The following is a 22,743-nucleotide window of genomic DNA, read 5'->3' as shown; positions in this document are numbered from 1 at the left end:
ATAAGAAAAAGCTACTTAAAATAACGTACGTAATTAGGTATGTATAAAGTTATTGGTTTGAAGGGGTTAATAACTTTATACATGCCTAATGCCAAGGTGCTTCCATTAACCCCTCCAAACCAATAACTTTATACATGCCCATTGGGTTTGGAGGGGTTAATGGAAGCACCTTGGCATTAGGCATGTATAAAGTTATTGGTCTGAAGAGGTTAATGAAAGCACCTTGGAGGTGCCTTCATTAACCCCTCTCTAAACCAATAACTTTATACATGCCAAGGTGGTGCTTGCAGCCTCCATTAACCACTCTCTCTCCATCTGCCTCCCCCCAGCCTCTGATCTGCTTGCCCCCAGCCTCTGATCTGGCTCCCCCCCCAGCCTCTGATCTGGCCCCCCCCCCAGCCTCTGATCTGGCTCCCCCCCCCCCAGCCTCTGATCTGGCTCCCCCCCCAGCCTCTGATCTGGCTCCCCCCCCAGCCTCTGATCTGCCTCCCCCCCAGCCTCTGATCTGCCTGCCCCCCCAGCCTCTGATCTGCCTGCCCCCCCAGCCTCTGATCTGCCTCCCCCCCAGCCTCTGATCTGCCTCCCCCCAGCCTCTGATCTGCCTCCCCCCCAGTCTCTGATCTGCCTCCCCCCCAGCCTCTGATCTGCCTCCCCCCCAGCCTCTGATCTGCCTCCCCCCCAGCCTCTGATCTGCCTCCCCCAGCTTCTGATCTGCCTCCCCCCAGCTTCTGATCTGCCTCCCCCCTCCCCCCAGCCTCTGATCTGCCTCCCCTCCCCCCAGCCTCTGATCTGCCTCCCCCCAGCCTCTGATCTGCCTCCCCCCTCCCCCCAGCCTCTGATCTCCCTCCCCCCTCCCCCTGATCTCCCTCCCCCAGCCTCTGATCTCCCTCCCCCAGCCTCTGATCTCCCTCCCCCCAGCCTCTGATCTCCCTCCCCCCAGCCTCTGATCTCCCTCCCCCCAGCCTCTGATCTGCCTCCCCCCCAGCCTCTGATCTGCCTCCCCCCCAGCCTCTGATCTGCCTCCCCCCCCTCCCCCCAGCCTCTGATATGCCCCCTCTGGTAACGCAACCCCCCCTCCCTCCCTCCCCAGTATTAATCATTGGTGGCAGTGGCCACAGGGTCCCCCTCCCCCCCCATCATTGGTGGCAGTGGCAGTTCCGATCGGAGCCCCAGCAGTGTAATGCTGGGGCTCAGATCGGTTACCATGGGAGCCAGGACGCTGCTTAAGTCCTGGCTGCCATGGTATGTTAGTGAGCAGAGAGCAGCGCATTATACTCACGTGCGCTGTGGCCGGCGGTCGCTCCTTCTCATAGGTCTGTGCGGCGCATTGCTAATGCTGTAAGCATTAGCAATCCGCCGCACAGACAGAAGAAGGAGCGACCGTCCGCCACAGCGCACGTGAGTATAATGCGCTGCTCTCTGCTCACTACTAACATACCATGGCAGCCAGGACTTAAGCAGCGTCCTGGCTCCCATGGTAACCGATCGGAGCCCCAGCATTACACTGCTGGGGCTCCGATCGGAACTGACACTGCCACCAATGATGGGGGGGAGGAGGGGGACCCTGTGGGATATGGCCGGCACATTCATTGGTGGCGCAGTGGCCACAGTCCCTCCCCTCCTCCTCAGTCCCTCCCCTCCCCTCCTCCTCCTACTTGGTCTTCAGCGGCAGCCGCGCACAGTGGGGAGGGAGAGACTCCCTCCTCCTCTGTGCCGGCCGCTGAGTCCTGCCTCTCTGGCTCCGGAGGACACGGAAGCGGTGAGTGAGACGCTTAATTTCACTCCCGCTCCGTGATCACGTGATCTGAACGATTCCTCGATGCAGGGAAACTGCATCGATGAATTTTTTGACTCGATTTAATCGAGTTATTCGAATAATCGTTTCAGCCCTAGTACCAACACTGCCATACAATCAATTAGGACCATTGGGGTTTGCAACTCCAAAGGTAACAGCTATATTCTTTCTGCTGGTCTTGTGGACCAGCTGTCTTTCAGGGGCATATTACTATTTTTATATTCTGCATATTCAGTGATTCAGGATTATTGTGCGGTGTTTGCCCAGACCATCCTATTCAAGCTACATAATACACTTTTTATTATGACAAAAATGAGGGGGAAAATCTACAGCTCCCAGGAATCTGACTGAATTATTTTGCATCGCTAATTCACCCTCAACTGATTCCAATGATAAAGGGGTCTCTCCCTCCTGCATTCCCAGGGCTCCCTTGTGGGCCCACATGATACACAAAACAACTTTCAAGCCTCTGATGACAGTACAGACAGCTGTAAAATGGGGGTCTGAGATCTTCCATCACTTCTTCTGCCAGCAATAGGCCAAATAGACCAGACAAAACAAAAGCGTATGCCACGCTAAACAGGACGTATAGCTATAAATGGTTGGGATGCTGTATAAATTTTAAATAAAAACAGAATGTAATGATTTGCAAATCTCGTCGACCCATGTTTTATTCAAAATAGATCATAGAACACATATAAGATGCTGAAAGTAAGAAATTTTACCATTTCATTAAAAAATTTACTCATTTAGAACTTGATGGCAGAAATGCAGCTCAAAAATTTTGGGACAGGATTATGTCTACCATTGTGTAGAATCCCATGTTTTAACATCAAATGTCTGGGAAACGAGGAGGCCAATTGCTGGAGTTTTGTGAGAGGAATCTTGTACCATTCTTATCTGATGTAGGATTCTAGCTGCTCAACCAGTCCTGGTTTCATGATGCACCAAATTTTTTCTATTGGTGAAGGGTCTTGGACTGCAGGCAGGCCAGTTCAGCACCCACACTTCTTCCCTGAAAAAGACACTGTCTGGATGGGAACATGTGTTGTTCTAAAACTTCTATACAGCATTGATTGGTTCAGCATTGATTGTGCCTTTCCAGATGCCTGCTGCCCACACCATAGGTACTACCGCAACTTCATACCATCAGAGATGTAGGCTTTTAAACTGTGCACTCATAAGCTGGAGGGTCCTCTCCTCTCAAGTCTGCAGAACACAGTACCCATGGTTTCCAAAGAGAACTTCAAATTTTGATTCATCTGACCACTGAACAGATTTCCATTTCGCCTCAGTCCATTTTAAATGAGCTGTCCCAAAGAAGACGGCAGCTTTTCTGGATCGTGTTGACATACGGCTTCTTCTTTGTCTTACAGTTTTAACTAGCATTTGTGGCATGGTGAACTTCGTTCACACAGTGCTTTCTAGAAGTGTTCTGGAGCCTATGCAGTGATTTCCAATATATAATCATGCCTGTTTTCAATACAGTGCTTCCTGAGGGCTCATAAATAACAAGCATCCAATATTGACAGTCAGCCTTGTCCCTTTCGCACATGGGTTTCTCTGAATATTTAGATATTATACTATAACTGTAGATTGTGGGAAATTTAAATTCTTCACAAACTTACATTGAGGAACATTTTTCTGATATTTGTCCACAATTTTTAGATACAGTTTTTCTCAGATTGGATCGGATCAGTTTTGCCATAATGCATTCTGAATGGAAAAGGATCCGTCCTGGCACACAATGTAAGTCAGTCAATGTGGACGGATCTGTTTTCTCTGACACAATCTGGCACAATAGAAAACTGATCCGTCTCCCTTTGACTTCGTCTTGGCTATGTTACAGATAATACAAACGGATCAATTAATGACGAATGCATGCATTTGTATTATTGTAACGGATCAGTTTTTGCAGATCTATGACGGATCCGCCAAAACGTGAGTGTGAAAGTAGCCTGAAATGCATTCAGTTGCAATGCTATGTAAACAATACAGTGGGGGCCTTTCTGGCCCAGAGACATAAAGAGGTTGCCTCATTTTAGCAAATGGCATGTTTTGAAGTAGTCTGCATGTAAATTAAAGACCTTTTACAGGGGCTCAGGATATCAAGAAAGGAATACTATCCCGGTATGTTTAGGTTGCTGTATGTGTCAACTGGAGGGGACCAGGAACAGCTTTATTTGTGATGACAGATTCTCATTAAAGCCAACATAGTTACACTTCCCAAACCAGGTAAAAGCCCCACTAACCCAACACATTTTCAACCCATTTCATTAATTAACACAGATGTTAAATTATACGCCTAAGTTCCTTCTTCTCACAGGTTATCCCACAGTTAATGAATCAAGATCAAGTGACCGGCCCAGATGGGACTTGCAAATTTATCAATCTGATTCAGACGGAGTCCTCTCAAACGACTTCTTTGCTCCTTGCTCTGGATTCTGGGGTTAGCTCTGCTACCATGGACAAGTTTGGTTTTCAGTGATTTATCACATCTGCTATCCTTGCATTGACCTCAACCCCATCAGCCAATGTTTTAGCCTCCGGATTCTTATCAGATACTTTAGAAATTTCTAATGGTACCCCTCATGACAGCTCTTTATCGGCCTTTATATTTGCAATAGTAATGGAATCTTTTGCTGAACATATTAGCAGTGCCCATTCAAGGTATAAGGGTATCTGCACACAATGCAGATTATTTGATGTTTTTCTGCTTGGATTTTGGTGCAGAAAGATACGCCAAATCCCATGTATACTCTTTTTTTCTTCCAAGCAAAAATTTACCTAATGTGCAGGTTTTACAGTCCACAGCATGTAAATTTTTTGGGGCGATTCCACACCTTCTGTACAGTGATCTTCCCCACAAATGGGATGGTTAACAAGCAAAAAATCAGCACCAAAACTGAGATAAATAGTGCAGTTTTAGGTGTGTGTTTTTTGGGTGCGTTTTTTTTTTTGGGTGCGGTTTTCAGGTAGCTTTTCTACATATAGATCTGCACCATGTGCAGGTACCTTTAAGGTTTAGGATTCAACACATACTCTACGCACAAATGCTAATGATATAATACAGTCACTAATCCTGAAATCTCTATTGCAGCAATAGGAAACATCATAACTTTATTTAGTAAAACTTATTAGAAAATAAATCTGACCAAAACAGAATCTCTAACTATAGGGGTAGAACTTGCTACAAAATCTTTGCTTTGTTCGCAGTAATTGTTCTGTTAGCAGGACAAACACATCTACAATTTCAGTTCAGTTCTGAAGTCACTTTGTGGGGCTTACATAGTGAAAACCCCCCATAAATGACCCCCATTGAAGAAATGACCCCCTTCAAATTACTCAAAACTTATTTTACAAACTTTGCTAACCCTTCAGGTGTTCCACAAGAATTAAAGGAAAATGGAGATTACATTATCAATTTTAATCATTTTTTTTCTTTAACAAATGGAGGGTTAACAGCCAAACAAAACCTAATATTTATTACCCTGATTCTGCAGTTTACATAAACATGTGGACGTAAACTGGGCACATGGCAGGGCGCAGAAGAAAAGGAGCGCCATATGGTTTTTGGAAGACAGATTTTGCTGAACTGGTTTTTAGATGCCATGTCTCATTTGAAGCCCCCCTGATGTACCCTTATAGTATAAAGTCCCAAAAGGTGACCCTATTTTGGAAACTAAGGGATAAGGTGCCAGTTTTATTGGTACTATTTTGGGGTACATATGATTTTTTATTGCTCTATATTAAATTTTTTGTGAGGCAAGGTAACCAAAAAATTGCAGTTTTTTGGTGCAGTTTTTATTTTTGACAACATTCATCTGACAGGGTAGATCATGTGCTATTTTTTATAGAGCAGGTTGCTACGTACGCAATTATATCAAATACTAGCAGAAGGACCCGGCTTCGCATGGGTATATTGCATCTACGGATGTAGCAGGGTTAACACACATGCTTTATGAGACATGTTATCTAAACTAAATGCATTAAGCAATTGCTTTTCAATGGCTTTTGTTTCAAGATAACGCGTTAAGAGTGTGTTACCTCTGCTACATTTGTGTTTCATTTTGTTTCCGTGTGTCGTAACCGTTTCCCCCATAACAGTGACCTCTACAGTACCCGCCTCTTTAACAATTACCTCCACAGTGCCCGCCCCTTTAACATCGACCTCCACAGTGCACGCCCCTTTAACAGTGACTTTCATAGTGACCGCCCCTTTAACAGTGACTTTCACAGTGACCACCCCTTTAACAGTGACTTTCACAGTGGCCGCCCCTTTAACAATGACCCCCCTCCTTTAACTGTGACTTTCACAGTGACCGTCCCTTCAACAGTAACTTTCACAGTGCCCGCCCCTTTAACAGGGACCTTCATAGCGCCCGCCCCTTTAATATCAGTGTCATCCACAGTGCCCGCCCCTTAAATAACAGTGCTCGCCACTGTGTGCACCCCTTTAATAAGTGACCTCCACTGTGCCCGCCCCTTTAAAAATAGTGACCTCCACAGTGCCCGCCCCTTTAAGGAGTAAAGAAAAATGTGTTTATAGCAGTTGGGATTTGAAGAGAAAGACTTGCAGTCTTGTATTGGATAATGTGGGTCATTTCTAGGACTACCTCAGGAACGGTACATCCTAGAGAGCCTTCCCGGACACCTGATGTACCTGTGTGCCAAATTTGGTGAAGATCGCTCCAGTCGTTTGTTCGCACGGAAAGAACGTCTAGACAGACAGTAATTCATATAGATATATATAGATATATATATATATATATATATATATGTATGAGATGTCTACTTTCTTTGTTTCAGTTTTACATAATAAAGAATTTTTGAAAAAAAATATGTTTTTGTGTCTCCATTTTCTGAACGCCATATTTATTTATTTTTTCTGCTGATCAAGACGATCAGCAGGGGCTCGTTTTTGCAGGAAGAGTTGAAATTTTTATTAGTAACAATTTTGGGTACATATGATTTTTTGATCATTCATTATTACACTTTATGGGGCAAGGTGACCAAAAAATTGGTTGTATTAGCAGTTTTTATTTATTTATTTTTACAGCGTTCACCTGAGAGGTTGGGTCATGTGACATTTTTATAGAGCAGATCGTTACGGATGTGGCAATACCTAATATGTATACTTTTTCTTATTTAAGTTTTACACAATAGCATTTTTGATACAAAAAAGATGTTTTAGAGTCTCTATAGTCTGAGAGCCATAGCATTTGGACCGATTGTCTTAGGTAGGATTTCATTTTTTGTGGGATGAGGTGATGGTTTGATTGGTACTATTTTGGGGGCATACACCTTTTTGATCGCTTGGTGTTGCAATTTTTGTGATGTAAGGGGGACAAAAAATGCCTTTTTTGGCACTGTTTTTATTATGTCCACCTAGGTCATGTGATATTTTTATAGAGCTGGTTGTTACGGACGCGGTGATACCTAAGGCTACTTTCACACTTGCGTTCGGTGCGGATCCGTCTGGTATCTGCACAGACGGATCAGCACCTATAATGCAAACGATGGTATCCGTTCAGAACGGATCCGTCTGCATTATATTTCTGAAAAAAATCTAAGTCTAATTGTTAGTCAGACGGATCCGGACTTTGCATTGAAAGTCAATGCGGGACGGATCAGATTGAAATTGCACCATATCGTGTCAACGTCAAACGGATCCGTCCCCATTGACTTACATTGTGAGACCGGACGGATTCGTTTGGCTCCGCACTGCCAGGCGGACACCAAAACGCTGGTGTTTATTAATTATGTCTATTTTATTTATTTTTAACTTAAAATTACTACCATGCGTCTTATGGGACGAATACTAATGAGCCGCTTCCATTATGGTAGCGGCTCATTAGTATCAGAGGACCAGGAAGTGGTGAAGGCTCTGTACTCACCACTTCCTGGTCCTTGGCTGTGAAGTCTATGCACAGCGTAAGTGCACTCTGTGATCTCACGCTGTGGGCAGCCTGCACAGCAGGTGGCAAGATGAAGAGAATCGTGCTGTGGGTGAGGAGCGGTGACGTCCAGGAGCAGGAGAGGTAAGTGTTCTTTTATTTAGTGATCTGAGGCTGATGGGGGGCTGAAATGTCACTGCCGGGGGCTGATATATGACTGGAAGCTGCTTCTAAATGGCTGGGGCTGATTATTCATGCCTGGGGGCTGATATATGACTGGAAGCTGCTTCTAAATGGCTGGGGCTGATTATTCATGCCTGGGGGCTGCTTATAAATGGCTGGGGGCTGATTATACATGGCTGGGGGCTGATTATACATGGCTGGGGGCTGATTATACATGGCTGGGGGCTGCTTATACAGGGCTGGGCGCTGATTATACAGGGCTGGGGGCTGATTATACAGGGCTGGGGGCTGATTATACAGGGCTGGGGGCTGATTATACAGGGCTGGGGGCTGATTATACAGGGCTGGGGGCTGATTATACAGGGCTGGGGGCTGATATGAGGTCTGATTGGGGATCCTCTTTATATTGGGCTCTGATCTGATCTTATTAATATTGGGGATTTGAATGGGGCTGTCAGATGAGGTCTGATTAATATTGGGGGTCTGACTGCTGATCTGATGTCTAATGAAAAAAATAATTTTTTATTGTCTTCCTCTAAAACCTAGGTGCGGTAATTGGGGATTTTTTTTTTTTTAAATATGTGAAACCTTTTAAAAAAAGTTTACACTTTGCGTCCCCCATAAGGTCACACAAGACCTCTGGGGGACATTTAACGCAACTTTTTTTTTTTTTTTTTTTTCACTATTGATTTCTCCTGTAACTGGGGCTGACATAGTAACCCCAGTTACAGGGGAAATACACATCCCCATAGAGGCTGTACAGAAGTATACAGTGCTGTACAGCCTCAGTGCAGGGCTGATCGAGGTCTGTGGAAGACCAGACAGCTCCTGCACTCTCCCAGCCCTGGTGGTCACCAGACCACCATGCCGGGTAAGGAAGCGCATGTATACAGCGATCTAGAAGGCAGGGACACAGAGGAACAGTCGCTGCCTTCTCTCTGGGGTGTCCTGCTGTCAGCTGCCATCTCTGAATGGACATTCCAGAACGTCCATTCAGAGATAAACAACCGCCCAAGGACGTTTATAGTCAATGGGCAGTCATGAAGTTGAAGTGGTTAACGATGACTAGACCATGGACCAAGGGCAGAATGAGTATTCCAGACTGTAAAAAATATCTTAGTGATCCTTGATCAAACTAAAGAATAGTAGAAAAGAGGAATAGATAGTGGCTCGGTGGTTAGGACTGGCGCCTTTCAGCGCTGGGGTCCTGGGTTCAAATCCGACCAAGGACAACATCTGCATGGTGTTTGTATCTTCTGCGTGCATTTCCTTCAGGTACTTTGGTTTCTTGCCACACTCCAAAGACATACTGATGGGGAGCTTAGATTGTGTGCCCCATTGGGGACAGTGCGATGCTATAGCGCTGCGGAATATGTCAGCACTGTATAAGTGAGTATAATAAATGGGTAGAATTGGAAATATTTAATAAGGGAAATGCCTCATATCTTTACTTGGGACATCCTCTTCCTGTTCTCATCATATCTGCTTCTATTAAAAGCAATGTTTCACAAAATATTTAATCTGCCAGTTATAACCAGATAGTAAAACAAATCCTTATTTTTTTAACTTGTTTTTATTTTTTGATTAAAGATTTATTTATTCTATTTGCGGAACATGATTATGGGGGTGGCCATCTTGTTTGAGCTGTTCATAACAGTGTTTAAAAAGCATTAAAAAATTGCTTTACAGCAGCCCCATGGGCCATAAACACAATGGACAGGAGGGGACCCTACTGACTTCTATGGGAGATTTTTCTAGGCATGCTCTGTGTCCTGTGGAGATGTCATTGTACAAGGAAAGAATAGATAGGCTTTGACAATCACCTATTGTGAATGGTGGATCTATACACAGTGGCCAGTGTGAAAACTGCAGGATTTTATAGTTTTTGTTTAAAGAGGACCTTTCACTACAATAAAAAATCTAAACTAAGCATACAGACATGGAGAGCGGCGCCCAGGAATCTCCCTGCACCTACTATTATCCCTGGGCGCCACTCTGTTCTCCCGGTATAGGCTCCGGTATCTTCAGATTTTCGGCTCAACTGGGAGGAGCCTGCCGGCGTCTCCTTCTCACAGGCTGTAGCGCTGGCCAATCGCAGAGCTCAGCCAGCACTCCAGCCTGGGAGAAGGAGACGCCGCACAGGGATAATAGTAAGTGCAGAGAGATCCCTGGGCGCCGCTCTCCATGTCTGTATGCTTAGTTTAGATTTTTTTTTATTGTAGTGAAAGGTCCTCTTTAAATATAGATATTGACATGTAAAATTAAAAATAACATCAACAAAAATATGACATAAAAATGAGATTTAAGCAATAGATAATTTTCTGAGGATAATTTCCCTTCTACAGTTCCTTGCAAAAGTATTCACCCCCTTGACTTTTTTTTTGTTATATTACAGCCTTAAGTTCAATGTTTTGTTAATCTGAATTTTAATCTTCAATCTGAATTTTAATCTTTCACACCTGCGTTCTTTTCTTCCGGCATAGAGTTCCGTCGTCGGGGCTCTATGCCGGAAGAATCCTGATCAGTTTTATCCTAATGCATTCTGAATGGAGAGAAATCCGTTCAGGATGCATCAGGATGTCCTCAGTTCCGGACCGGAAAGTTTTTTGGCCGGAGAAAATACTGCAGCATGCTGCGCTTTTTGCTCCGGCCAAAAGTCCTGAAGACTTGCCGCAAGGCCGGATCCGGAATTAATGCCCATTAAAAGGCATTGATCCGGATCCAGCCTTAAGCTAAACGTCGTTTCGGCGCATTGCTGGATCCGACGTTTAGCTTTTTCTGAATGGTTACCATGGCTGCCGGGACGCTAAAGTCCTGGCAGCCATGGTAAAGTGTAGTGGGGAGCAGTATATTTACCATCCGTGCGGCTCCCGGGGCGCTCCAGAGTGACATCGGGGCGCCCCAAGCGCATGGATCACGTGATCGCATGGCACGTCATCCATGCGCATGGGGCGCTCTGACGTCATTCTGGAGCGCCCCGGGAGCCGCACAGACTAAGTATACTGCTCCCCCGCTCCCCACTACTACTATGGCAACCAGGACTTTAATAGCGTCCTGGCTGCCATAGTAACGCTGAACGCATTTTGAAGACGGATCAGTCTTCAAATGCTTTCAGTTCACTTGCGTTTTTCCGGATCCGGCGTGTAATTCCGGCAAGTGGAGTACACGCCGGATCCGGAAAACATAAAGTGTGAAAGAGGCCTAAGTTGGTGAAGTGAAATAAGAAACATATATAAATAAAACTTGTTCAGAAATGGAAAACAAAGAATGGTCATGTGCGTATGTATTCACCCCCTTTGTTAGGAAGCCCATAAAAAGATTTCAATCCAATAAAAAAAATCTGTGGTCAGTTGTTGTTCACAATAGTTATGCACATTGACTTTTTCTGGTATTTTGTTGTTTGCTTCCCAATAAAAAAAAGTTGTGGGCATGTTCTGTAAATTAAATGATGCAAATCCTCAAACAACCCATGTTAATTCCTTTTGCAAGGCACTGTATATATCAGTGACTGACCTAATTTGCATTACTTGCAATATCACATACCAGATCAGAATTTTCTCATCTGGGAAAATGCAGGGATCAGAATGATCATTTAAAGATTATTTAAAGAGTTTTATCTCCTCCCTTTTAGGAGCTTACTCCATAAGTTCTCACTGCCCCAAAGGACTTTTATAAATATTTACAGATTAGGCATGGTGATCGGTCTTGTAACACCCCAACTTTGCCAACCACAATATGGGAGTTTTTCTCATCCGCTAGATGTTCCTTAAAAGGTATTTCCCTTTTTCTAGAATTTTAACCCAGCTCCACTATTAAGGCTTCTTTCACAATTGAGGCCAGGTGTCCTGGAAGGCAGGTCAGGGAGACTATACCAGAAATCAGCAGACTTTTCCCCCCTTACTGGTTACAAGATATGGTCTATATGCTATACAAATATAACACTCCTGCATCTACATAAAAGGTGGCATATGGTCAGTGCTAGGGGTTTCCTATCTCTCCTTGTTCGCTTAAAGGGCTTCTCCCACGAAAAATATTATACATTTTTCAATCCAGCACCTGAATCTGAAAGGTTTTGCAATTGCATGTAATTAAAAATTCTGAATAGCCACTGAGTTATTCACTGAAATCTATCTGTATAGCGCCACCTGCTGTTTGCCCTTTTCTAAATTTTCTGTCCAGCTCAGTGAGGTTGATATACATGCTCAGTTCCATCCTTTTAACTGTCACTGGCGGCAGCAGAAAGGATATGCCCCCTGAGCTGCCAGTTTCAAATAAATCTAGTAGCGCAACTGGAATAATAAATGAGCAGATCTCTGGATCTGATACTCTTTCTAAAGAGAGTCATGTATTAACTAATTTTCAATGTTTATATTACGCATGGGATAACCCCTTTAAAGAGTTTTTCTGAGACTTTTACACTGATGACCTATTCTCTAGATAGTTCATCAGTATCTGATCGGTGGGAGTCCGACACATGGGACCACCGCCGATCAGCAGTTTGAGAAGGCACTGCTGTGGCCTTATGTCTGCTTTTACTAGGCCTGTGCAGCCCCACCTAAGTGAACAGCTGATCGTGGGGGTTTCAGGTGTCAGACCCTCAATAATCGGATGTTGATGACCTATCCAGATGATAGGTCTGAGGTCATCAGCATAAAAAACTCGAAAAATAAGTATAGCATAGACAACTTTGAGCAGATTCCTGCGCGAATATGATTTGCTTTTGTAATGTTATAATTCTTTAATTAAAATCTAAATGAAAGAAAGTAACGGTACACATTTGTTTAATTCTTTATTTTTAGTCATAAGATGCAGTTATTTTCTGGCTTTTTAGCTTTCGAAACAAGATTCACCAAGCATATTAGCTCTTTAAGGGCTTGTATATTAGTAATTAGGAGATACTAACAGGGTCTATAGAGGAGATGTACAGTATCAAAACTGGAGGCAAAGCTACCAACTACAGCCAACTATCAGGTTGCAGTGTTCTTTCACAATGAGGTTTGGATCCTTAAAGGGACTCTGTCACCAGTTTCTAACCCCCCCTTTTATAACTATGGTTCTCTCCATGGTCCCCTTCTCATTACAAAGCTGTTGTTATAAGTTAAATCCGCCGTGTAGTTTTCATAAAAATCGCTTTTATCTAACCTGTCAATCTTCAGGATAAGGTGCCCAGGGCGTTTCTGATGGTCTGAATCTGCCGCTCTTCGCCGCCGCCGTTGGTGCCCAGCTCCTCCCATGATCCTTTCAGCGCCACCTCGATGTAATGCAATCCGCCTCCGGCTCTCCTCAGTGCCCCCTCCTCCTTTGCAAAGATCTCGCGCGTGCGCACAGGCCTGTGCCTGATGCGCCCGTGCGGACGTTTAGATTCTGCCTCGTTGAGCGAAGTGCGCATGCGCGCGCGAACATGCGCGAACGCGCGCGAATATGCGCGAACGCGCACTTCGCTCCACGAGGCAGAATCTAAACGTCCGCACGGGCGCATCAGGCACAGGCCTGTGCGCACGCGCGAGATCTTTGCAAAGGAGGAGGGGGCACTGAGGAGAGCCGGAGGCGGATTGCATTACATCGAGGTGGCGCTGAAAGGATCATGGGAGGAGCTGGGCACCAACGGCGGCGGCGAAGAGCGGCAGATTCAGACCATCAGAAACGCCCTGGGCACCTTATCCTGAAGATTGACAGGTTAGATAAAAGCGATTTTTATGAAAACTACACGGCGGATTTAACTTATAACAACAGCTTTGTAATGAGAAGGGGACCATGGAGAGAACCATAGTTATAAAAGGGGGGGGTTAGAAACTGGTGACAGAGTCCCTTTAAAGAGGACCTTTCACTAGAATAAAACTTCTAAACTAACTATACAGACATGTAGATCGGCGCCCAGGGATCCCCCTGCACTTACTGTTATACCTGGGCTCCGTTCTCCCGTTATAGCCTCCAGTATCTTCATAGTTAAGCTCCACCCAGGGGAACCTGCCGGCGTCTCATTCTCCCATGCTGTAGCGCTGGCCAATCGCAGCGCTCAGCTCATAGCCTGAGAGAAAAAAAAGCCTCTCAGGCTATGAGCTGAGTGCTGCGATTGGCCAGCGCTACAGCATGGGAGAAGGAGACGCCGGCAGGTCCCCCTGGGTGGAGCCTAACTATGAAGATACCGGAGGCTATACCGGGAGAATGGATCGGCGCCCAGGTATAACAGTAAGTGCAGGGGGATCCCTGGGCGCCGCTCTACATGTCTGTATAGTTAGTTTAGAAGGTTTATTCTAGTGAAAGGTCCTCTTTAATGGCTGCCATTGGCACCGTTTAGATACATTTCTCCCATGATCTGGATTTCAGTTTTTCTTCCTTACCAACCACTCTGAAAAGTCTCTTGTGATCACCAAAGCAGCAAATTTTTTAATTTCAACATTGTAAAAAGTGTAAAATTGGCCCATTATAAGAGATCTGTACTTCATGGTTGGTCTGTGAAGGTTCTCAATACCATAAATGAAAGAAACATATAGCCAATCAGTCTTTCCCTGTCTGGGTTGAAGGTGCACAGCTGTTTGGCGAAAATAGTTTTTCAAGTGTTGTCAATGATTGTGTCAGGCAATCTAACTGGTCCATTTACATTTTTAACCTTCACTGTCTTTGGCTGACCTCTAACATGGTCTAACACCAATTAAAATAAGTGGTCAAAATTTGCGCTTAACTATGAAAATTCAAGATACACCAGTTGTCAGCAATATGTGGCTTGCTAGTTTTGAAGCTAGAATATCCTGATAACTGTACACCATCTAACTTCTGTGAGATTTAAAGTCAGCTAACAAGCAGTTGTGAGGTTGTCCACCAGCCCCACGCTAGCTTCCCTTCCCGGACATTCCACATATTTTATACAGCAGGCGTGCACACCAGAGAGAAGCCTGTGCCACTGCTTTCTGACTCAAGGTGTGGATGGGATCTAAATAACAAAAAGCTTCTGTTCCCTGTCTTTCAGTTAGGACGTGATGACTGAAATAAAAACGAGACAGAAACGGACAAATAAGAGGTTTCTTTAACTCCAATTCATTTCAGTGGAGAGGCTCTGCATATATACTGCAACTTAAATTGGTATTCCAATTTCATAAAATTGATAATCTATCCTCAGGAGATCAGTTTCAGATCGGTGGGGATCTAACTCTTGGTAACCTCGCTGGTCAGCTGTTTGACGAGGCCGCAGCACTCGTGCATGCACTATGTCCTCTTAAATGTTTACCTGCATGCCATCTATTGTAACGGAGAAGCAGTGTGAATACACCTTCATCCCATTATCTTGCACTGCCACTACAATGTAGACTGTGTACAGGTGAATACTGAAGAGGATGCGGTGCTAAGCACTGTGGCTCATTCAAATGGCTGATGGCAGAGATGTCAAGAGTCAGTCTCCCACCGATCTGGTATTGATGACCTGTTGGGCTTCCTTGATGTCAACATCTAGTTTGACATCAGCTCCCCTTACTTCATAATTGTCACATGACGCTAGGGGAGCTGGTATCCGGCGCAGCCAGTCAAACCAGATGTTGATATTGGGGGAACCCAGCAGAGCATCGCAAGCCTGGAGGAGAAGGGTCAGGAAGCAGGTAAGTAATCCTTACTTTACACGTCCGGCCAAAACCTCCCCCTATTTTTGCACAACCTCTTCAAGTCATGAGGATGTAGTATTCCCACGTGCATGCCTTGTATTAGTACTCTTTCTTTATATAGCGCTGACATATTCCACAGCGATTACAATTCAATTAATTCAGGAATTCCTAGTTTAAAACAATCCAACATCACCCTACCACCCTATCTAAAATAACAAGTAATTATCTGACAAGAAACCCTCATCATAAAGGGAACTCAAATGCTAAACAGTATAACAAAGTAATATTCTTGTGCTGTAAGGTATAGGGATCATAAAAATAATTCTAACAGCTATGCTGTACAGAAGGGGTTAAAGCATTGCTAACCTTTCATCAAACTTTGCATTAAAGTAGTAGTACAGTTGCATTAAAGTAGTAGTACAGTGTGTAGATGAGAAATAACACTATTTCTGGACAGTGTATGACTTGTAGCTGGCATTTTATAGCAGTTCCCCTGTGCATGCTGAAAGTCTCATTTCCAGTTCTCTCAGACATGGTGGCCAGAGACTAGGCACCATCCAATGCACACATAAAAGTAGAGGATAATCTGTTTCCTAACCTTCTCATATGCACTTAGAAGCAGCCCGGGATCATGGAGGACATTACAGAGAAGTACTGACCTTATGGTTGTGAATAAAACACTTGGGCTGAGATGTAAACTTCCTATTTAGCTGCAGTAGTCTCTTTGTTGTCTCTCCTGGAGTCATATCTCACTTTACTCATGCTCGCTCCTTCCCCTCTCCAAACCACTGACATTTAAAGGGGTAGTACGGGTTCAGAGCTGAACCCGGACATATCCCCATTTTCACCCAGGCAGGGCAAAAGGAATTTTCTGGAGTTCCGGTGACGAACCGGGCTCTCCATAGGGCTGCCAGGTGGAGGCTTCCGCCCAGCAGTGAGCCCGGCACAGATGGGCAGGCTTTAGCGTTGCCCTAGCCTGTAAAACGGCTAAGGCAGCGCTAAAGCCTGCCCATCAGAGAAGGTGACATCACCGAACACACTGCTGGGCAGTAAATAAAAGACCGGAGCATATCGGAGCATGAAATGCTCTGATGCTAACATCAGGGGGGCTGCCTGGGTGAAATTATTCAGCTCTGAACCCGGACAACCCCTTTAATATGCCATTCCAAAGGGGGAGGGGGGGCATACTTGACATTTCTCACTGATAAGACTTATTACAAAGTTTCTTGTAGCCTACTTCTGTACTAATGATTTATGCAAAGTTGTGTGAAAAGTTAGTGACCATTTAAGCATTAACTGTATTAGAAAAGTTTCAGTTTGAAACAAAGCAACACATTGTATAAGATAATCCTCATACTAAAGTGCGTTAACCATTATAGAACATTCACCACATATATTATCCTACGTTAAATGTTTTAAAATATGCAATCACAGTATCCTCTGCCGGATCTCAATACTGAAAAATGTAAGCGCAAGTGTGAAGGTAGCCTAAAATGGTTGTCTAATTCCAGTGTGCTATCCTCAACAAAGATTACAAATACTAATTCTTATGCCTGATTGTCGGGCAGATTAGGGGGGACGAATGTTCTTACGAATGCTCATTCCCAATAATCTGCATGTGTAAAGGTGGTGCCAATCACATGAAAAATGAGTGAAAACGCTCCCTCATTGGGGCTGTGGCTAAACAACACTCTGCTGCCCAGAAACAATGGAAATCATGCTTCAGTTTTTGTCTGGCTGCTTCTCGGCATGTTTGCCGTGCTGCAGCTGCACCTCCGGTCCGTCCCCATTATAGTGAATAGGGCCGGAACAGACTTCCGGTGGCACACATGGGCTAGCGTTAGTACGGAATCGGCAAGCTGTTCCGCTGCCGGAACAGCCTCCTGGACCCTGCTAGCGCAAGTGTGAAAGTAGCCTTATCTATAGTGCTCCTATGCAGATCTGTGCATCTCCAAGGTAAACTACATATAAACCTTGTATAGTCTGATCCTACAGTCATACTCCCTTCTATCTGTCCATCTCTCCTCACATACATTCTGTAGGTTAGCAAGTAGCAGTGGCCACACAAAGGATTATGTTATCATGGAATACAACGATCGGCATAGCAGACCAAAGATGGTATAATATTTTTTATGTAAAATATTTTAGATGCATTGGGTTAATATGGTTAAAAAACGGGTAAAGGTTGAAAACAAACTGCTATCTATAGATAAAAATACAGACGAGCCTCTTCAAACAAAGAAGCCTGCCTTGTTGCAAATCCTACCAACCATAGAAAAGCTTTAATTTTTTCAAAGCAGTTTGAGAAATGAAAGCCGATCTGTGATTAGTTGCTATGGGTGCCAAGGCCAGTCCTTCTAAAAGACAGTCTTGATAAATAGGAGTGAGGAACAAAATGATTTAACACTGTGACAGTTGTGCAAGCTGTATGCCCCAGTCTTGAAACATCCACTTACTATGCTTCTTTCTCAAGACCTGTGGCCAAGGCACAAGAATAATATTTCAAAAAAGAAAAACAGCATCTATCATGGTTTATCCACTACTGAGCTCTACAAATAAAATGCCAAAGTAAAAACCGCCGCCGCTTATCACTCAAGAAATAAAGTTTTGGTATATTTCCATGACATATTTCAGGTGCCAATAAAGACATACATCAGATTGATGGAATTGAAAGCAATGAAACTATTTCCAGGCCACATTAGCAGCGTGGAAATGATTAAGCCAACATTGAAATTTGTGGCAAGTCACCAATTTAACATAAAGCAAGTTAAAAGAATACAATACCTGGAACACTGTTATCAAACAAATGTTTTATTAGGATCTAAAAACAAAATGCACCCAACATTAAACAGACTTTTCAGTTTTTTTGATTTTTTTTGTTTTTGTTTTTCACTCACTGCAGTACAGGAAACAAATCACAGACACTTAACTTTGGGTTATTACATGGATTGTAGAGATGACTTTACAAACCTTATCATGTCTTCCTTCACTTTTTTCCTTCACTTGCATCCTAGTACTGCAATCTGCCAAAATCTAATTTGAAACCAATTTGCAGGAACATAAAAGAATCACATCTGTATCTAAACTTTTAAAATCAGCAGCAGCCTGAAATGCAGCCAGTCCCAACATCCAACCCACCAAAGCCGCCAAAATTTTAAATTCTTCCATAGGAAGTCTTTTTTGCTGGACATTTCACAAATACTTCAATGGATGATAAAAGCGCGAGGGGCAACGTTTGTGATTCCCAATTTAAAAATAAAATAAATCTCTACCGATCATGTTCAGATTAAGAGCAGTCTAGACAAGTCAGTCGTACAGTTATTTAAGTGAAACGTGAACAGTTACATTAGATTAACTTAAGCCAGGCTGACAATAGGCAGACTAATAAGGTCCAGTCAGCCACTTATCTATCACTTAGAGATGACAACTTTACAAAAGGTATCTTTACCTACTGAGTGATGATTATGTCCCCTCAGTTTCTGTGCTTTCAACAACTGGTTGACTCTTTACTTCAGCCTCCACGGCACCTCTCTCTTCATTCTTTTTGTCAGGGGTTTCCTTTTCACACAGTTCAGGTTCATTAGCATTTTTAAGAGTTTGTTGTTGACTCTCAGTCTCTGGCTTTTCACCATTAACCTGAGACACCTCATCAGCTTTTTCCTTCGTGGTAGTAGCCTCTGGGAAATATTCAAAATATTGCTGCTGAGGTGGCATCCAGTTGCTTGTTTGTCTCTCTCTTCCAAATCGGTTGCCATTAACTTCTCTGCGGAAACCAAAATCTCGATCATCCCTATCCCTATGTCTTTCCCAAGAACGACGGCGGTCATCATAATCCCTGTGATCATCAGATTCAAATCCTCTGTTCCAACCTGGCGCATTCCTCTGCTCATGCCGATAATTTCCATGACGAGAAGGTCTGTCATCAGGAAAGCCCTTTTGGCCACCAAAACCAGTGAAAGACGGGTGTGGTCTTTCGTCAAAATCGCCTCTATGGCCCCATGGTTTATCTGGGGGGAAATGCTCCCTTCTACCAATATCTGGTGGAGGCCTTCCAAAATGATCCCGCATATCTAATGGTGGCCTTCCAAAAATCTCTCTACCATCCACTGGTAAACGTCCAAAGGAGTTCCTACCCTCTAAAATTGGGCGTCCATAGTGATCTCTACCATCCACAGGAGGTCTGCCAAGGTGATCCCTACCCTCTGGGGGTGGTCTCCCATAATGATCTCTACCCTCTAGTGGTGGTCTGCCAAATGTTTCTCTAATCTCAAGAGGATGTCTCCCAAAGGGTAGTAATAAATCTGCTGGGGGGCTGCCAAAATGTTGTCTGGGATCTAACTGTGGTCTTATTGGTACTTCATGATCATCAGGAATATTTTTTAGCTTGTTTTCAAAAGAATGATGATCAGGACCTCTTAGACTTTCAAGAGAATGCATTTCATCTTCCCTTTCGTCTTTATGTGCACCTTCTGCAGACAACTGTCCTAAAATAGGTCCTGTAACAATTTTCTCCTGACTCTCACTTGGATCAACAACCGCCATGTCCTGTGGTTCATGGTCATCCTCTATATGTCTAATATTAATATCAATGTCCTCTGCAGAGCTCACACCTTCATTTTCCCGGCTAGCAACTAACTGCATGCCCTCTTTTTTCTGTTCACCTCCTGAAGAGTGACCCACAGTCTCACGACTCTCTATGGGAGGGAAGCGGTAGTCCTGATCTCTTTCTTGGCGAATGGTGCTGCTTTGCAGGGAGATTCCTTCTTCTTGAGGCAGAGCATTATCATTATTTAGTCTAGGGGGAATAGTGGGACGGGGAAAAATCTCTCCTTGTGTGAACTGAAGAGAATGTAGAGTAGGATCAATAAGTCCTGGAGGAAGCATGCTCCTTGGTGGTGGCGGTGGGGGCATCGCTGGAGTTAATAAACCAAATCTTGCTGTTGCTGGTTGGTGAAGTAACCCAGGACGAATATCCAAAAAAGGCATGGCTGCTATTCTTCCACCCATAGTTAAAGGAGCAACAGATGCCGTAATATGTTGTGGCTGCACGCCTAAGATCCCAGTACTGCTAACAACTGTACTTTGTGTTGCTGAAATAGAAAAAATATAGTTTAGCATATTGAAGAACAAATGGCCACCTTTTAATATGCAGTTTTTAGGTTCAATATTACATTCTCATTTTTTTTCTGCTGGAAGCTGTCACAAAGAGCAGCCTAAGAGATTAATGCATACTGTTTATACACTGAATTCAATAATAAAATGTTATGCATTTTAGCTAAGGATCCACAGCATTATGGTAAAACTGCTGCATGACTTGTGCTAGTATTATAGGATTTTTTGCAACCATCACCATCACAACGTTACTGTTTAGGCGCAGGGTACAGAACTCTGTTATTATTGGATAAATGGAGCAATGACCACTACATAAATAAAACGTAAATCCTTTCAGCACAGAATTTTGGTCATATTAATCGTAACGATAATATAGGACATTTATTAAGACCAGCGTTTTACACACTGGTCCAAATCCATCGCTCACTGGAGTCAGATGGGCCACAATTATTATGAGGTGCATGCCTATTCACAATCATAATCGTGGAGCATCTGTGCAGGTCAGTGCACCAGAAATTAAATCTACACCAGCAGTGGAGCTGGTGCAAATTTTAGGCATAAACTACGCTGTTTCCTGGTGTACAGTATAAAAAATGTGATGGGCTACTCATGCCAAGCCCCGCACTGCCTGTTCCTTTCCCCTCTTTTCATCAACATTTTGGAAAAGCGTCGATCAGGGCAACAAAAAAATTATTGTGCAAGAAGGGCATGTGCCAAACTTTGTGATGCCAATTGTCTGGTGGACAGCGGATTATAACTGTCCAAAAATGGTGTTCAAGGGTGACCATTACATTTTAATGTAAACATGAAGAGAATAAAATATGCAAATAAGCTAGCCAAGCAGTACAATACAATAAAAGACAAAACATTTGTACAGACTTACAAGTTGCAGCAGTTCTTTCATTGGCACTCTCTGTTGGAGGTACTCTTTTTTCTTCCTGGTCTGCTTGCGTACTTAAGGAAGTATTAAAGACAGATGGTGTCGATACTGAAGTGGTTACAACTGATGGCATAGGCAGCATCAACCCACCATACGACACTTCTTTAATGCTGTCTGTAGACATGGGCAGTCGAGGAACCAAGGCTACGCAAAATTAAAAAAAAATTATTTTGTTAATATACTTCAGCACAGTATCTAGGCCTCAGCATGAAGATAAAAATACTACTGCTGGATGATTATATATATATATATTTTTTTTTAACTTTTCATTACTAATCTAAAAATAGAACTTTTATCTATCTTTACAGCTGACATATCAGTTGGTAGTCCATAATGGGAAATTGTCACAATTTAAGTCTAAATCTCAAATCACACATTTTTAGACAACTTGCATGTTTTGGTAGTTCCACGTCCTTAAATCACTTCAAATTTCTCTTAATTTACTGTGAAGAAAAAATGGTGACTGCTCCAGTCCTTTGGTGAATATGGTTGACACTGACCATTAGATCTTCCTCCTGGCAGACTGTGTTGCTTAAGGTTGCAAACTCCGCTATATTCAAAAGGGAGTACAGCGTTATCCAGTTACTTTTCCAGCACTTTATTAGGTTTATTTAGTGAAGGGTACCGGCAATGTGTTTCATAGGTGACCGAGCGTAATCAACAATAAGCAAGAGAGTCTAACAGGAGGGGACCTAGTGGTCAGTGACAGCTATATCCACCAAAGGTTTTAGGCAGTTTTCAACACTTTTGAGGACTGCAGGAGATATCTGAGCGCTTGCACTTGGCTATCCCTAGCAGTTCCACAAAACTGAATGGAGAGGCAACACACATGTATGACTGTCACTCCATTCAAACAAGAGAACTCAGGGCCCCTGTGATCATTGGGGGGCCCAGCACTCACACACCTGCAAATCAGACAGTTATCCCCTATCCTGTGGACAGGGGATACATGTTTGTAATGTCACAACCCCTTTAAAGTTACCAACCAGGGATCTGTATAAACTCAACATTTCTAGAAGTACACTAAGTGGAACACAAAGCACAAACTTGTAACCACATTGTCATGGCCAGCTCAAAATTCAGCTGCAGCCTAGGAGAGAAGATCCATGGAATGGCCCAATTCTTCATAAATCTGACTAAAAGCAAAATTTGATTTTGGCCAGAGTAACATTTTAAATAAACTTTAAGATAATAGAAAGAGTATGACTGTAAATCTGCCAGGGG

General features: G+C 43.6%; 1 protein-coding gene across 5 annotated transcripts in view; it reads right to left on the bottom strand.

Moving 5' to 3' along the window:
* SCAF8 (SR-related CTD associated factor 8) overlaps nucleotides 1-22,743 on the bottom strand; it is a 208,983-nt gene that overhangs the window by 97,537 nt on the left and 88,703 nt on the right. For 3 of the 5 annotated variants that reach the window (XM_044289933.1, XM_044289935.1, XM_044289936.1), the window contains 2 exons: nucleotides 21,463-21,663; nucleotides 18,258-20,557 (listed from right to left, as the gene is read on the bottom strand). In XM_044289933.1, the coding sequence (XP_044145868.1) occupies nucleotides 18,930-20,557; nucleotides 21,463-21,663 (1,829 nt within the window). In that variant the 3' untranslated portion in view covers nucleotides 18,258-18,929. Of the gene's footprint in view, nucleotides 1-18,257; nucleotides 20,558-21,462; nucleotides 21,664-22,743 lie in introns of those variants that run through there. The other 2 variants (XR_006388664.1, XM_044289934.1) reach the window with 1 other exon arrangement.

This window comes from Bufo gargarizans, chromosome 4 (genome assembly GCF_014858855.1).
Source record: "Bufo gargarizans isolate SCDJY-AF-19 chromosome 4, ASM1485885v1, whole genome shotgun sequence".
Taxonomy (NCBI): Eukaryota; Metazoa; Chordata; class Amphibia; order Anura; family Bufonidae; genus Bufo; species Bufo gargarizans.
Note: the sequence above shows the minus strand (reverse complement) of the source record. Positions and strands in the feature narration are given on the sequence as shown.